The sequence below is a fragment of the Oryctolagus cuniculus genome, chromosome 17, assembly GCF_051225735.1.
Source record: "Oryctolagus cuniculus isolate XC-2025 breed Fujian yellow rabbit chromosome 17, ASM5122573v1, whole genome shotgun sequence".
NCBI lineage: Eukaryota > Metazoa > Chordata > Mammalia > Lagomorpha > Leporidae > Oryctolagus > Oryctolagus cuniculus.
This window is the reverse complement of record NC_142883.1, coordinates 4,741,593-4,757,641: the sequence shown is the minus strand read 5'-3', so window position 1 is coordinate 4,757,641 and position 16,049 is coordinate 4,741,593. Positions and strand designations below refer to the sequence as shown.

The 16,049-nt window shown below is 63.8% G+C and overlaps 2 protein-coding genes across 8 annotated transcripts; both read right to left on the bottom strand.

Annotated features, from left to right (window-relative positions):
• Window positions 1-2,963: 2,963 nt before the first annotated feature.
• Window positions 2,964-8,203, bottom strand: TRIM65 (tripartite motif containing 65). Of its 6 annotated transcripts, none has more exons than XM_070060290.2 (6): window positions 7,515-8,203; window positions 5,370-5,465; window positions 4,941-5,174; window positions 4,680-4,857; window positions 4,525-4,590; window positions 2,964-3,728 (listed from the first exon to the last, which is right to left on the bottom strand). In XM_070060290.2, exons 1-6 carry the CDS (start codon window positions 7,920-7,922, stop codon window positions 3,154-3,156), a joined length of 1,557 nt encoding a protein of 518 aa, XP_069916391.2. In that variant the 5' UTR covers window positions 7,923-8,203; the 3' UTR covers window positions 2,964-3,153. The 6 variants fall into 6 exon arrangements, with proteins under 6 accessions (XP_069916391.2, XP_069916392.2, XP_089174049.1 ...); XM_070060291.2 differs by having other exon boundaries at window positions 4,941-5,117; window positions 7,515-8,171; XM_089317923.1 differs by lacking the exon at window positions 7,515-8,203 and adding an exon at window positions 7,149-7,407.
• An 865-nt stretch (window positions 8,204-9,068) lies between these two features.
• MRPL38 (mitochondrial ribosomal protein L38) lies at window positions 9,069-13,546 on the bottom strand. 2 transcript variants are annotated; one of them, XM_070060293.2, is made up of 9 exons: window positions 13,461-13,546; window positions 13,181-13,360; window positions 11,225-11,359; window positions 10,940-11,148; window positions 10,573-10,645; window positions 10,392-10,437; window positions 9,774-9,932; window positions 9,517-9,653; window positions 9,069-9,278 (listed from the first exon to the last, which is right to left on the bottom strand). In XM_070060293.2, exons 1-9 carry the CDS (start codon window positions 13,525-13,527, stop codon window positions 9,142-9,144), a joined length of 1,143 nt encoding a protein of 380 aa, XP_069916394.1. In that variant the 5' UTR covers window positions 13,528-13,546; the 3' UTR covers window positions 9,069-9,141. The 2 variants fall into 2 exon arrangements, with proteins under 2 accessions (XP_069916394.1, XP_089174048.1); XM_089317922.1 differs by lacking the exon at window positions 9,517-9,653.
• Window positions 13,547-16,049: the final 2,503 nt, after the last annotated feature.

Genomic DNA, 16,049 nt, shown 5'->3' with positions numbered 1-16,049 from the left:
GTGTGGCTGCAGCAGCACCCAGCGAAGCATAGAACCACCCGGCAAGGAGAGCAAACACAAAGCTGTCCCAGCATCGCGGACGGACGTGCTGGAAGCCCCTGCAGGCTGGCCCCGCGCCACCGCTCAGCCCCCTGGGGCGGTGCACTTCCCTGGAGCAGAGGTAGGGGGCGCCGGCAGACCCAGGTGGGCCCAGCAAATCCTGTCTGAAGGAGATTTGGGGGCGTTTCAAGGGCAGGCAGCGGTAAGAAGCCCTGCCCTGCAGGAGCCTCTGTGAAAATGGCAGCAGTGGGGTCTGTGGTGTGGCACCTGCGGTGCCAGCATCCCATAGCAGGGCTGGTTCGAGTCCTGGCTGCTCCACTTCCCATCCAGCTCCCTGCTGATGCCCCTGGGAAAGCAGCGGAGGATGCCCAAGTGATGGGCCCCTGCACCCGCGGGGGAGACCCGGATGGAGCTCCAGGTTCCAGACTCCTGGCTTTGACCTGGTCCAGTCCTGTCGTTTATGGCCATCTGGGGAGTAAACCAGTGGAAGCTCTCTCTCTATGCCTCTCCTTCTCTCTCTGTAATTCTGCCTTTCAAATAAACAAATATTTTTTAAAAAGGCTGCCGCGTCTTGTCACATGTCTATCCAAGTTAATACTTCTGCTGGAGGCCACTCTCAATGGACATGGACAGGAGCCACAACCTCCCAGAAAAGGGACAGTCACCAGGGAACAAAGGAGCCCAAACAGCCGCAGCTGGGAGTGGGAGGCGGCTGTTCTCGCTGTCAGGGTGGGCTGGGCCAGACGCCACTCCAGCCGCAGCCTTCAGATCGGGAGGGGGCGGGACAGCCGGGGCGCCGGGGTGGCCACCTGCACAGGGCAGGGCCTTCCTGCCTGGCTGTGTCTTTCAGTTCTGCTGACCACCAAGCTCCTGCCTGCCCCCTCCTGTCGCTGAGCTGGGCAGGGTTAGAAGCCCCTCCCGCCTGGGGAGCTCCTTGACCACGAGACACCAGAGGCCCTGCCCCGCTCTGGAAGGGACCAGGCTAGGAGCAGGGACACGAGCTGGGGTCGGGAGTCTTCAGCGGTGTCCGGGGCAGGGCCTGCGCGTGCAGGCCGGCTTTTCTGGTTTTAATGAATGCAGGCTGCGTAGTTTCAGACTTCTTCAGCTCCTCGGATATTTGCATATACATAAGTAGACCGCGTGGGGGTGGGGAGGGAAGCCAAGCCCAGACGTGAACTTCCTGTACAGGCCTGAAGCTTCTACACCACATGCCCGGCACCTGTGCCGGAACAGCGTCTGCCCCTTGAGGCCGGGCGTGGGATTTGTGGCGTCACGTTGGGATCGAAGAGATCTGATTTTGGATTTCAGGTTTTTGGATTAAGGACGCTCAACCTGTGTAAAAGTACCCTAAAGTTTTGCAGGTGTCTATTATTACACGCTTTACCCTTTTATAAATGTACATTTATGCCGGCACCATGGCTCACTAGGCTAATCCTCTGCCTAGCGGCACCGGCACACCGGGTTCTAGTCCCAGTTGGGGCGCCGGATTCTGTCCCGGTTGCCCCTCTTCCAGGCCAGCTCTCTGCTGTGGCCCGGGAGTGCAGTGAAGGATGGCCCAAGTGCTTGGGCCCTGCACCCCAAGGGAGACCAGGAGAAGCACCTGGCTCCTGCCATCGGATCAGTGCGGTGCACCAGCCACGGCGGCCATTGGGGGGGGTGACCCAATGGCAAAGGAAGACCTTTCTCTCTGTCTCTCTCTCTCACTGTCCACTCTGTCAAAAAAAAATACACATTTATTCACGAGGACATAGAACAATGTGCAGTTCTCAAAATGACAGGGGCTGGCGCTGTGGTGCAGCGGGGTCAGCCTGCCGCTTCCCGGATCTAGCGTCTGTTGCAGCTCTGGCTGCTCCACTGCTGACCCAACTTCCTGCTAATGCCCCAGGAGGGCAGCAGACGATGGCCTGAGTCCCTGCCATCCACGTGGAGACAGCTGGGATGGTGTTCCCGCAGCCGTCTGGGGAGTGAACCAGAGGATCAAAGACCTCTCTCTTCTCCCCGACATTCTACATTTCAAATGTTCTTTTTAATTACAAAAATTAACCTCTGCCCACATCAAGAAATGGAATTTTTTTTAAGTTACTTATTTAAAAGGCAGCGTTAGATGGAAAGGTCTTCCATCTGCTGGTTCACTGCCCTAATGGCCGCAACAGCCAGGGCTGAGCCAGAAACTTGGAACCCCATTGGGGTCTCCCACATGGTACAGCGGCGCAAGCAGCTGGGTCACCTTCTTCTGCTTTGCCAGGTGCCTCGGCAGGGAGCTGGATTGGAAGTGGAGCAGCCGGACTCCAACCGGCACCCATATGGGACGCCAGTGTTGCAGGCAGTAACTTAACTCAGTGTGCCACAGCATGGCTCCAAGAAGTGGGATGTATTAAGAAAAAAAAAAAATTAGGGGCTGGCCTAATGGCATAGTGGGTAAAGCCATCACCTTTGGTACCAGCGTCCCACATAGATGCCAATTCCAGACCCGGCTGCTCCACTTCCCATGCAGTCCCCTGCTAACGGCCTGGGAAAGCAGCAGAAGATGGCCCAAGTGTTTGGGCCCCTGCACCCAAGTGGGAGACCTGGAGGAAGCTCCTGGCTCCTGCCTGGCCCACCTCTAGCTGTTGGGACCATCTGGGGAATGAACCAGTAGATGGAAGACCTCTCCCTCCCTCTCTCTGTAGTTCTTTCAAATAAAAACAAGTAATTAAAGGAGAAGAATCTTCACTCATTGTTTGTTGAGGAGTAACTCGCTCAGGTCCTGCGCTCAGGTAGACCACTGGAGTATGGCGAAGCTTCCAGCTCCCGAGTTTCCGTCACAGCAATATGTTTACAGCCAAAAGTAAAGCAGTTAAAATGCCCAACGGTGGATAAATTGATGGTCCTTGGATGACTGCATCCTAACCGTTCAGGGGTTTCTAATGTAGATATGCTTATGGTTAAGTAAAAAGATGCAAAACCAAAGTTGTTTATAGAATACAATTACAAAGATGCACGAGATAAATCCACAGGGTTCAAGTATACCAGACGTCACCGGAAAACCAGAGGCCGGGAGGGAGGAGCCAGGCAGCTGCTTTTCTCTGGGGACGGCCTGAGGCCTTGGGGGCAGACTGGGGAGGGGACCCAGTGTCAGCTGGGCACTGAGGCCTCCTCCTGGGGCTCCCGAGGGAACGTGGCCCCAGGCCGATGGCACAGGGTAAGGGTCCTGCCCTCAAGGAGCCAGAAGACAGGACAGAGGGGCCGGGTGAAGAGGGCATGGAAGGTGTGCAGGGGCCGGGTCTCGGGCTCCAGGCTGTAGAAGGTGAGGCTGCCAGAAGCCAGGTCCAAATCCACGCCCAGGAGCCGCCCGGACACCCGAGGATGGCGCGAGGCCTCCCCATTGTGCCAGGCCTGGACGCTGTCCTCCTGCAGGCAGAGCCCCCAGGAGGACGGCCCTCGGCCAATGTTGTCTGTTTGGGCCCCCAGCCTGCGGCGCGCCAGCTCCGGGTAGGCGACGCCCAGCGTGACCGAGTGCTCAGAGGCGCGCACCTCCCAGTAGTGGTGCCCGCTCCGGAAGCTCTGGGCACACTGCACCTGCCAGAGCTCGAAGCTGCCTGGCTCTGCCGGGCCTCGGGGCTGGCGGCGGTGCTGCACCTGCTGGTCCTGGCGGGACAGGTAGAAGTGGCAGTTGGCGCTGCCTGCGTCAAAGGTCAGATTGCGATAATCTGTCGGGGCAGATGGACACACGTCAGGGAGGCTGTCCTCTCGCCCGCGGTGCAGAGAGCGCAGCCGCTCCTTTATGGACGGCCACACGCTCACCAGGCGTGGCGCGTGCCACGTGCCGGGCGCCACTGCAGCGTGCAACTCTCGCTGTAGCCTCGGAGGGGGGATCTGTGGGCCCTGCTTCATGGGTGAGAAAACCGAGGCTTCGAGAAGGAAGCCAACTTTGTACCAACCGGCAGTGCCGTGAAGGGCCCCAGGTCCTTCTAATACTCTGCCGGCTGCACTTGCTCTGGGGTAGACACACGTGCGCAGTACACACCCCGGGCCAGGCCCAGGAAGGGCTGCGGGTCAGAGGTTCTGGACAGGAGAGCCCCAGCAGGTGCATCCCACACTCATGGGCACACAAGCATGCAGGCACAGGTGCACAGGCACACAGGCACACACATGCACTCGGTGCACACAGGTACACACATGTACACATGTGCACAGAACACACTCGTGCACACGCAAGCACACACAGCTACACACGTGCACACATGCACACAAGCATACATTCGGTGCACAAGGCACAAATGTACACACGTGTACACGCATACACTCATGCACACAGCTACACAATGCACAGAGCTACACACGTGCACACATGTACACACATACACTCGGTGCACGAGGCACACATGTACACACACATACACTTGTGCACACAGCTACACACATGCACAGAGCTACACACGTGCACACATGTACACTTGTGCACACGCACACACATGTGCACACGCAAGCTCTGGGCCTCCTTACTCTGCCAGAGCCTCCTCCTCAGTGGACACAGCGTGCTCCCAACTGGTGCCAGGGGACCCGGAGCTTCTAGAGGGCAAAGTGGTATCAGGGGAGTGATGGATGGGGAGGCTGGGGCGGGCCCAGAGGGCAGGGAGGGGGTCTGGGCGTAGCCTTACCCACAGGGTCTAGGTCAGCAGCCTTGGCTGGCGCCCTGGGGTGGCTGCCCCCCTGCAGGAGGAGGTCACACAGCGCGCTCAGCGACTCCTTCAGGGGCCCCAGCTGCTGGTCTTCGTCCCACTGTGGAAGGGTCAGCGGCCCAGCCGGCTGCGGGGGCTCGGGGAGCTGCTGGGACTCCTGAGCTCCGGGAACAGCCCAGTGAGCCTGGGCCCCAGGGGCGGGAGGGCCAGTCCCCTGCCTCCCGCCCTGACGCCTGGTACCTGCAGGAAGGTCTGGTCGTCCCCCTGTTCCAGGAGGGCCCGGATCCTGCAGCCGTCACGGGCCAGTGCGTCCAGGTGGCCTTGCAGCCGCTGCTCCTCCTCCCGGGCCTGAGCCAGGGCCTGTGTCTCGGCCGCCTGGATGTCCCTCAGTGCCAGGGTCCGCTGCAACTCCAGGGCCTGCATCAGGCAGCTGAACTTGCTGGAAGCCACCGAGGACAGGGTGCAGGCCGAGCTCTGGGCGGGGCCGGGAGAGGCCTCAGCGTGGCCAGGGCCAGGGCTGCCCACCGGGCTGAGGGGTGGGGAGGGGGCAGCCAGGGTCCCTGGAACCTCCTCCTCCAGCACTTGGCTCACGGCCCCTCCCTCCCTGCTGCTTGGTGTGCAGGGCACAGCTGGGGGCGTGGCAGGACGAGCCCCGGGCAGCCCTTGTACCTGGATCTCGCGGCTCCGCCGCTGCAGCTCCTGCAGCTGGGTCTCAACCTCGGTGGTCTGCCGCGCGGTGACCTCCAGCCTGGCTCTCAGCTGGGCCTGCGGCACCGGGCAACAGGAGGGCCAGGACTGGCTGAGAAGCCTCCCGCACACAAGCAACAGGGGCCACCCCTCGTGCACCCGGGGCCCCACTGACCAGTGGAACAGCGTGCAAGCCAGGGAGAACTGGGTCGGTTCCCTGGACAGACCCGGCCAAGTCCTCCCCCGGGGGCAGGGCAGTGAGGGGCAGTGCAGAGGCCTTGGGCTGAGAACTTCCGGTTCTACTTGGACCTCTTGCAGGCTGAGAAGCTGGGACAGGGCTCCTCCCTCTCTGCACAGTAGCCTTGCCTGCCGCCCCTCCCCTCTTCTCCATAAACGGGAGCCATGAAGCCAGCTCTGGTGGCCCGCACCCCAAAGCTGGAGTCTGTCACACGTGCGTGCAAGGGGCATGGCTGTGTCCCCTTATTCCCTTGAGAATGACACGTGGTCCCGGGAGCAGGACAGGGGCTGGCTCCAGGCCACCTGCAGCTGGCCGGGACCCTCCCCACCTCACTGCGCGTCCCAGCAACCCCCTGGGGACTGTCGGTGCCCCACCCCCACGGCGGCTCAGCTCCTCTCAAGGGCAGGCCTGCTGGGAGCGCAGGGCAGGGGCGGGATTCCGTGACTCACACCCTGTGGGTGCTCTCCTTGCCCCCTGGCCCCCTCCCACCTCCAGCGGAGCTGGGTGATCTGCAGCAGGAGCCATCGGCTGGACCACCTGCCCGGTGCTCAGGCTGCTGCACCTGCCAAGGGTGGGAACGCCTCCCCCCTCCCTCTCCAGGACCTCAGCAGCCCCCGGACCTCCGGGCAACACTTAGGAGCCTCTCCCCCCGCAGGGGGCCCCTCACCCACTCTATTCCAGTCATCCATTCTCCAGCCTCCACCTCCCCCCACCCCTTCCTGTCCTGCTCAGCGTCTGTCCCAGGTTCACGTGGGTCCAGCCCCGGGCCCGCGGCTCATGTGGTGCTCATCAAGGACACCCCTCCCGTCTGCTGCCGACCCTGGTGGTCATTCTGTCTTCCTCTTACTGAGTGCGGGGCACGGTGGGCCACGTCCTCCCTGTGACCGCGGGCCCCTGGCCGCCACGCCAGGCACTCTCATTTCCCTCCCGTCTCCTGGCAACCCTGCTCGGTGCCACAGGCAGGGCTGCTCCAGCCCCACCCCCCACCTGTCTACTTTCTGCTCTGAGCTCTGGACAGATGCCTACGACCCCCTCCCTGGCTTGTCCCACTGGGGTCCCCAACCCCTACCTGTTCGGAACTGACCCCACTTTCCACCCACACTTCTCAGGACACAGCAGCCCCCACCTGCTCAAGACAAAGCCCCCAACTCGCCGGCCGTCCGGGAATCCCGCTCACTGGAGTCCCTCCCCACACCCGGACCCCTCCCCGTCTCACCCTCTGCCCCCTCCCTTCCCCAGCTGGGACCCGGCTCCACAAAGCTGAATCCCACCACCTGGCTGCCCAGCTTCCAAGCCCACAGGGGCACCCAGGCTCCCCGGCCACGCCCACCTCGATCTGACTCCTGCTGGCCCTGGACGCCTCCGATCAGGCCTCTGTCCCAGGACCTGCCCCGGCCAGTGTGCCCAGCTCTTTCCCGCCCAGGCCGGCTTCACTGCCTCGCAGGGCAGCCTCCCGCCCACCTGCCCACCCTCCTGGGCCCTGGTAAAGCCACACCATCGCGTTCACTGGGGCACACTCTGACCTCTGCTTAGATCCTCGGCGCCTAAGAGGCAGGGACCGCCTGGGGTTCCTCGTGCCGACGTGAGGCCCAGGCTGACTGAGTCGCCCAGGGCACACCTGCCGTACCCCACGGCTCTCTGGCTTGGGAGGTGCGTGGCTTGCTGCCCTCGGCCCCTGCCTTTCCCATTCGTTCCGGGACACTCATTGAGCACTTCCTGGAACCCGCCCCGGAGGCCCCGGCCAGGCTGCGGCTCGCACTCAGAGACGGGGGCCCCCGAGCTGTAGGATCGCCAGGTCCTGGGAGCTTTCTGCCTCTCCCGACGCCCCGCCCCGCCCCGGGCGGGCTGCGCGGGCCGGCCCCCCACCCCGCGCCGGGCGGCGGCTTCACCTCGCGCGCTCTGCGTTCCGCGTCCAGCAGCGCCCGCTCGTGGTCGCCACACTGGTGCGCGGTGCACGCGCTGCACACGCAGCGGCCCTCCGTGCGGCAGAAGAGCTCGAGCGGCCGTCCGTGGCGGGGACAGCGCGCGCCGGGCTCTGCGCCCGCCTCGGGCGCCGGGGCCAGGCCGGGCGCGGAGCACAGCGCCTCCAGCACGCCGCTGAGCGTCACGTTGCGGCGCAGCTCGGCGCGGTCCGGGAAGGGCTCCCGGCACTCGGGGCACTTCTTCTCGCGGCGGTGCCACCAGTCCTGGATGCAGCGCTTGCAGAAGTTGTGGCCGCAGGGCAGCGTCACCGGGTCCCTGTAGAGCACCAGGCAGATGGCGCAGGTCAGCTTTTCCTCCAGCAACTGCGCCGCCATGGCGGAGGCAGGGCAGGTCCCGATCGCAGGGCCAGGGCCGAGCTTCTTAAAGCAACCGCGAGCTGCCCGGACCACGCCTAGGACGGCGAAGGGGCCTGCGCTGGGCGCGCGGACAGGGCGCTCTCCCGTCCCACCCTGGGGGACCCTCAGCCCAGCCTCTAAGGCCAGGGAACGTCCGTCATCCCCGCGTGAAAGTCCCGGAGGCAGCACGGCCTTCCGGGTCGGGTGATTACCCGGAAAGGCCGAGGTGCGCCCGCCCCGCGCTTGCCAGCTGGGGTGTTCCCTTCGCTGGGCTACACGTAATTTTAGTTTAGTTTAGTTTTTTTTTTTTTTTTTTTTTTTTTTTAATTTTTTGACAGGCAGAGTGGATAGTGAGAGAGAGACAGAGAGAAAGGTCTTCCTTTGCCGTTGGTTCACCCTCCAATGGCTGCCACGACCGGCGCACCGCGCCTATCCGAAACCAGGAGCCAGGTACTTCTCCTGGTCTCCCATGGGGTGCAGGGCCCAAGCACTTGGGCCATCCTCCACTGCACTCCCGGGCCACAGCAGAGAGCTGGCCTGGAAGAGGGGCAACCGGGACAGAATCCGGCTCCCCGACCGGGACTAGAACCCGGTGTGCTGGCGCCGCAGGTGGAGGATTAGCCTAGTGAGCCGCGGCGCCGGAATTTTAGTTCTTTTAAACAGCGAGATGGGAACTCCTGGTCCCAGGAGGCACCTAGCAGAGGCTCTCCCAAAGGCCCCTCAATGGGCACCTGCGAGCCTCCCCCTCCCCAGGGCCAGGTGTCCCGGAACCCCCATTTTTGGACCACGTCCCTCGAGCTGCGCAGAGCGGAGGTGGTGGCCCAGGAGTCTCCGGGCGCAGGCTAAGGCCTTTCTTCCTGGGAGGGGTCCCAAAGCCCGGGGACACAGTACTGCCCGTCTGGCAGGGGGCTCGTGGTGGCCCCCTGATCCGTACTCAGCACTGGGAGATCTCTTTCAGGAGCCCACTGCCTGCTTTCTCTCTGAACTCTTCCAGCCACTGGTGGCAGGACCCCCACATGCCCCGCAGTGGAGGCGAGGGGCACTTCCTGGCGGGGAAGCAGCCCCCTCCCACCCATGCAGCCCCGGGGGCGCTCCAGCCACTCGCGAACGCAGGCCCAGACCAGGCACGCGGGAAACATCTTTATTGGCACTCCAGCACCGCCCCGAGCGCCCCTTCTCTCGGCTTCCCTCTGGCTCCTCAGTAGATGCCGTAGGAGGGCTCCTGACTGTCCCTGTACCGGTCCAGATAGCGCAGGGGCTGCCTGTGCGGGAAGCGCTTCTGCCTGGGGTGGTAAGGGGGCGGCCGCACGAACTCGAACACCGGCTCCCGCATGTCTGTGATGGGGGGGGGCTCCCGTCAGTCCCGACAGGGCTGCCCCGGGACGGACAGGGGCAGCGTGGGGCGCCCCAGCCCGAGTGCCCCCCCTTACCCAGGAGCTGGTGGAAGACGTGGGTGACGGAGTCATGCCCCCCCTTACCCAGGAGCTGGTGGAAGACGTGGGTGACGGAGTCATGCCCCCCCTTACCCAGGAGCTGGTGGAAGACGTGGGTGAAGAGTCATGCCCCCCCTTACCCAGGAGCTGGTGGAAGATGTGGGTGACGGAGTCATCCCAGCGGCACTGGAAGAAGGCCAGGCCGGCTGGGGTCATGGCTGCCTGGTGCTTCTTGTAGAAATCAAAGGTGCGGAAGGTGCGCTGGGCCAGCCGGTAGCTGTGAGGGTGGGCAGCGTGAGTGCGGGGGAGCCCCGGGCCTGCCTGACCCGCAAGGCCTGGGTGGACAGAGGCAGCCCGAGCGCCCACCGCGGGGACCGCGTGTCGGGGTGTGGATTACCAGGGGGAGGGCCGGCTGTCCTCCGAGAAGTCGATGGGCTCGGCCTGCTTGAAGAGCAGGAAGACACAGCGGTGGAAGCCGGAGCCGCGGGCGGGGAACGGGGGCAGGTAGGGACAGGTCTCCTGTCCCTCTGCCACCCGGCTGCCCGGGATGTTGGTTCTGTCGGGGGGGACAGCATCTGCTGAAACCCCCAGCGGGGGAGGCGGGGAACACAGACCCTGGAGGTCAATGCGCGTCTCTGGACACACCCAGACGCACTGGACGGGACGGGAGGGGAGGGCTGGAGCAGCGGCTCAGGGCCGTGACGCCAGCAGGCCGTATCCAGAGACCATCGGGATGACACGAGGCTGAGCGGCTGGGGTCCCCTGCCCGGCCCCGCCTCCTGGCCTGCTCAGAGCCACGGCCACTGAGAACAAGGCGGCTGGGCCCAGGCACGCAGGGAGCGAGGCCCAGCGGCTCAGCGAGCATCTGGAGGCGTGGCAGCTGCCAGAGGCCTCTCGGGTCCTCTCCCCCTCTGCCCGTCTCCGCGTCCGATGGTGGGGAGGTATGGGCGACCCTCGTGAGCCGATGCAGCGCGTGGGGACTGGCTGCTCCTCCCAGCCCCCCCCAGGTACTCACACCAACCAGTGGAGGTACTCGGCGTCCGGCTCCAGCAGGTGCCCATCTGCAACGCAAACACACCCCACTCACCACGGGGGGAGCTGCAGCTCCGGCTCTGGAGCCAGGGACCCCCCCAGCTCCCCAGGGCCCTGGCCCATGGGAGCAGAGGCAGGAGGCCGAGCGGGCCCAAGACACCTACCCAGGTTGGTGAGCAGCAGGGTCCACCTGGAGCCCTCCTCTGCCTCGTAAGTCACCTCTGGGGCGCGGGCAGCCTGGTGGGGAGAACAGACCGGTCACTCCCACCGGACGGCCGGGTGGGCGCCGAGTGCCCTCCACAGCCCCGCCCACAGCAGCCCCGAGTTCTTTATGGAGCCCTACGGAGCGGCCTGTCCCCAGATCGGACCCCCAACAGGCCAGCGGCCAGGAGGGCACCCAGAGGCGGTGGGCCAGTCTCTGTGCTGTCATGGTGCTGTCTCCCAAGAAAGCAAAGCAACAGAGAGTGGCAAAGCCGCACCCGGGCCTGCCTGAGCACCCAGGGCAGGCAGGAGCGCGCGGCGAGCCCTCACCTCGGTCGGGGTCACCTCATTGCCGTAGTACACGGGCACCAGGTCCTCATCACCCACGGCGTAGGCCACGTGCAGGGGGACACGGGGCACGAAGGTGGCCCCGTGGAACAGGTCTCGGTAGAGGCCGCAGTACTTGGCCACACGCTGCTTGTGGTAGGGGCCGCACGTCCGCTCCCACTCGGCCCGCACGGCCTCCAGGGGGATGCTGGCTGGGAAGGAACGTGCCCGTTGGGGTGCAGGGTGGGGGCAGGGACGCACCCGGGCTCCCTCCCGCGAGGGCTTCACCTGTGCGGAGGCGGGCGGCCTGCTCCTCCCGCGGGTTGGCCCGCAGTTCCCGGAGGGCCTGTTTCCGTTCCAGCAGCTGCTGGGCCCGGCTGACCTGGGGTGGGGGCAGCCCAATGTCGATCTCACCTCTGGGATCTGGGGAGGGGAGAAGTGTTGGAAGAAGGCCAGGTCTCGGTGGAGCCCCTGTCCCTACCCAGTCCTCACCGTGATGTGCGCCTCCCAGCTTCAACAGGGACCAATGCTGCACAAATCCCACACAATTTTTTTAAAGGCTTATTTATTTGAGAGGCAGAGTTACAGAGAGAGGTCCTCTATCTGCTGGTTCACTCCCCGATGGCTGCAAGGGCCGGAGCTGGGCCAATCCCAAGTCAGGAGCCAGGAGCTTCTTCCAAGTCTCTCAGGTGGGTGCAGGGGCCCAAGCACTCGGGCCATCCTCCACTGCTTTCATAGGCGCATTAGCAGAGAGCCGGATCAGAAGAGGAGCAGCCGGGGCACCAACTGGCACCCACGTGGGCTGCCGGCACTGCAGGCGGAGGCTTTATCCACTGCACCACAGCGCGCGCCCCCAGGCCCATGTAACTGGAGGCTGCACTTTCTGAACCCCAAGCCAGGCCACTGTTATCTAGGTCAGGGGAAATCAGGTGGACGGCCATCCCAATTATGCAGCCAGGCACAGCACCTGTGCCCTGAGTGCCAGGAGCAGGCAGTTAGAACTCAGGGGACAGCGTGGTGGCACAGCAGGTTAAGCTGCCGCTTGCCACGGCAGCGTCTGCTATCTGAGTACCAGGTTCGAGTCCCGGCTGCTCTACTTCCGATCCAGCTTCCTGCTGATACGCTTAGGAAAGCAGCAGAGGACGGCCCACTGCACCCGCGTGGGAGACCAGGATGGAGCTCCTGGCTCCTGGCTCTGGTCTGACCCAGGCCCGGCTGTTGCAGCCATCTGGAGGGTGGGCCAGCGATGGATAATCTCTCTCCCTCTCAAGTAAGTAAACCTGAACAACAGTGGAAAACCCCTTCTCACATTTTAATGGAGACACATCACACCAGCTCTATTTACTCAACGTGCATCTGCTTTTCATCTATCCGAAAGGCAGAGCAACAGACGGGAAGGTCTGTCCGCAAAGCTGGTGCCAGGGCCAGCTGGGTCTCCCACGTGTGTGCCAGGGCCCAGGGGCTCAGGTCACCTGCCGCCTCCCCGGGGCACCAGCAGGGCACTGGATCAGAAACAGAGCAACTGGGAATCGAACCGGTGCCCATGAGGGATGCCGGCATCACAGGCTGTGTGGCTGAACCTGCTGCACCCCAGCACCAGCCCCCAGTCCAAGAACTTCAGTGGGGCTGGGGGTGGCATTGTGGTACAGCAGGTCTGCCTCTGGCTGCAGTGCCGGCATCCCACGTGGGCGCCAGTTCAAGTCCCGGCTGCTCCGCTTCCAATCCAGCTCCCTGGGACAGCAGTGGAGGGCGGCCCAAACGACCTGCTTGGTGAGACGCGGATGGAGTTCCGGGACCCTGGCTTCGAAGCGTAGCCCAGTCTGGCCATTTGGGGAGTGACCCAGCGCACGGAAGGCACGTCTCTCCCTCTGCCTTTCAGTGGACACACATCCTTTAATTTTCACACAACTGTGTGATAAAACACAATCGTTTTATTCTGCAGTTGAGAAACCGAAGCCTAAGCGACAGCAGCTCAGAGCCTACGTGCCCGGCGCCCTGGGATGAGGGGTCCCGTGGTGGGCAGGGCGGGCAGGGTACCTGGCGAGCTGGGGGAGGCGCGAACAGGACGTGGGGGGCGTGACCGCACACGGGGCGTCCCACGCGGGAACAAGGCAGGGGTGGGGCCCTAGTAACAGGGGTGAGGGGGGAGTTTCCCAGTAGGCCGCGCCGAGGACGTGAACCAAGGAGCCGACAGCGGACATCGAATGACGCCCCGAGCCCGCGCCCGCGCCCGCCGCCCCGCACCTGTCTCGGCCCCGAAGTACTCCCGGTAGGTCCGCCACCAGTGCGGGGCCCGCGCCTCCTGCTCGGCCCGGCGCCGATAGCGGTCGAAGCCGCGGTACTTCTCCAGCCGCTCCAGGTCGCTCACGTCGATGTCCTCGTTGGGCATCGGCCCGAGCGGGGCGGTCCGGCGGCTGAGCGCGGCTGCAGGCAGAGAGCGGGCGTCAGGCCAGCGGGAGCGGGGGGCAGGCCGGCTCGAGCTCCGGGGAACCTCCGAAGGCTCGCGCCCCCCAGGTCCCCTCACCCGAGGTGCTGAAGCCCCGCCAGCTCCGACTCCCACGCAGCACGGCTCGCCACCAGGGCGCCGCCATCTTTAGCCCGGCAGCCACTGTCTCTCCCGTAGCCCCGCCCCGGAAGCAGCGCTCCTCTCTAGAGACCCCGCCCCCGGAAGCAGCTCTCATCGAAGCCCCGCCCCGGAAGCAGTGCTCCTCTCCCGAGGTCCCGCCCCGGAGTCCGCGCCCCGGCAGTCGGGCGGCAGACGACGCCTTCCGGAAGTCCCGAGCCCTTTCCGCGGGCGGCCACCAGGGGGCGGCCGAGGCCGAGAGTAGAGCGAACGCCGAGCTCCCGCAGCGGTGCGGGCCTGGGTGGGAGCGCGCGGCGCGAGCTGGATTGTGGAACCGCAGCGCGGGGGGTTGAGGTCCACACTGTGACCTCCCCTTGGGCCCTGCCGTTTCCTCATTTGGGAAGAGCGCCGCGAGCCGCCCCAGAGGGAGGAGGCCGGCCAGCCCTGTCGGCATCGCTTCTGCGCACCTGCTCCGTGGTGCGCACCTGCTCCGTGGTGTGCACCTGCTCGTGGGCGGGGGGGCGGCGGCGCCCAGGCTCGGGGTGTTGCCTGGCCCCTCCGCACGTGAAGACACGCAGTGAGAGGCTCCAGGCTTGCTGGCCACCCGGGTGGTGATCTCTCCCCATCCTGACCTCCACTCAGTTGGGACTCGCTTGGCATCTTTAAATCTTTATTTGAGACAGGAACTGTCCATCCACTGGTTCCCCAAACGCCCACAGCAGCCTGGCGGAAGCTAGTGATGTCCTCCGGGTCTCCCACACGGGTGTAGGGGCCCAAGTACCTGGGCCATCCTCTGCTGCTTTTCCTAGGACATCAGCGGGGAGTTGGTCGGGAAATGGAGCGGCTGGGACTCGAACTGGCTCCTTATGGGATGCGGCACCACAAGCAGCTTCCCCGGCTATGCCCCGGCGCCGACCACGCCATCTTTTTTTAAATCCTTGTTACTTTGCATGGATATTTTTCTAGAAGGAGCTGAGTTAAGTGTTTGGGTTTTGATCTTAAGAATTTTTTTTAATGATTAAAAATAAGATTATTTGAAAGGCAAAGTTAGCGAGAAGGTGAGACAAAGATCTTCTATCCCCTGGTTCATTCCCCAAATGGCTGTAATGGCTGAGTCTGGAACTCCATCCAGGTCTCGTGGTGGGTGGCAGGAGCCCACGCACTTGGGCATCATCTGCTGCTTTCCCAGGTCCATTAGTGGGGAGCTGGGTCAGAAGTGGAGCAGCCAGCACTCGAACTGGCGCTCATATGGGATGCCGGTGTCACAGGCAGTGGCTTAGCCCACTGTGCCACAGCACTGCCCCCCCAATTTTTCTTTTTTCTTTTTTTTTTTTTTTTATTTGACAGGTAGAGTTATAGATAGTGAGAGAGAGGGACAGAGAGAAAGGTCTTCCTTCCGTTGGTTCACTCCCCTAATGGCCGCTACGGCCAGCGCTGTGCCAATCCAAAGCCAGGAGCCAGGTGCTTCTGGTCTCCCATATGGGTGCAGGGCCCAAGCACCTGGGCCATCCTCCACTGCACTCCCGGGCCACAGCAGAGAGCTGGCCTGGAAGAGGAGTCACTGGGACTAGAACCCAGGACCCCGACCGGGACTAGAACCTGGTGTGCCGGCACCGCAGGCGGAGGATTAGCCAAGTGAGCCGCGGCGCCCCCCCATTTTTCTAAGAATATTTTGAGGACAAGACCAGCAGCTACACAGCACTCAGCGCTGTGGCCCAGGAGAAAATGGTTGGGAGAATACAGCCTCTGTCACACCTCGACGCCCGTGACAGGCACGGAGGACAGTGCCCCTGGAACGTCACCGCCTGGCTGGGCCATGGGCACTGCCCAGTCACCCACGTCCAGGCCCCAGGTCCCGAGGGGGAGCCCTCACGGCTGTGCCCTGTGTCCCCTCCTCGGAACCACGTCAAGCAGTACCCCCGCAGTCACGCGAGCTCTCTAAGCTGCAGATAGAGCCCCGCTCAGCACGCACCGTCCAGGTGCCCAGTGCCGGGAGACAGAGGTGCGGAGTCGGTACAGGCACTGGGCCTCGCAGGGAAGGGGCCCACCTGGCAGCACCTGGGTCCCAGCCTCGGGTCCGGTTCCGGACTGCCGTTTCCTGCTAACGAGCGCCCCAGGAAGCACAGAGGTGGCTCCAACAGCTGGGTCCCTGCCGCCCACGTGGGAGACCTGGAGTGAACTCCAGGCTCCTGGCTTGGCCCAGCCCAGTTCTTGCCGTAGTGACGGTGCTCTCACGTAAGTAGACTTGTCTGGGTAAAGCTGTGTTTACTTGATAGACAGAGTTACAGAGAGGGAGAGAGAGAGAAAGGTCTTCCATCCACGGTTCACTCTCCAAACGGCCACAGCGACCAGCTGATCCGAAGCCGGGAAACAGGAGCTTCCTCCAGGTCTCCCATGAGGGTGCAGGGCCCAAGCACTCGGCCGTCCTCCACTGCTTCTCTGTGTGCGTTAGCAGAGAGCTAGATCAGAAGTGGAGCAGCCAGGACTCAAACCGGAGCCCATGTGGGATGGTGGCGCCACAGGTGGAGGCCTTAACCTACTACGCCACAG

Coding starts and splice junctions, on each gene's coding strand:
- TRIM65 (XM_070060290.2), bottom strand. CDS start 7,922: ATGGCGGCGCAGTTGCTGGAGGAAAAGCTGACCTGCGCCATCTGCCTG. Junction 5,466..7,514: donor CGGAACGCAGAGCGCGCGAG/GTGAAGCCGCCG, acceptor CCGGTGCCGCAG/GCCCAGCTGAGAGCCAGGCT. Junction 4,858..4,940: donor ACGACCAGACCTTCCTGCAG/GTACCAGGCGTC, acceptor CCCGGAGCTCAG/GAGTCCCAGCAGCTCCCCGA.
- MRPL38 (XM_070060293.2), bottom strand. CDS start 13,527: ATGGCGGCGCCCTGGTGGCGAGCCGTGCTGCGTGGGAGTCGGAGCTGG. Junction 11,360..13,180: donor GTACTTCGGGGCCGAGACAG/GTGCGGGGCGGC, acceptor TCCCCTCCCCAG/ATCCCAGAGGTGAGATCGAC. Junction 9,933..10,391: donor GAGTACCTCCACTGGTTGGT/GTGAGTACCTGG, acceptor CCCCCCCGACAG/AACCAACATCCCGGGCAGCC.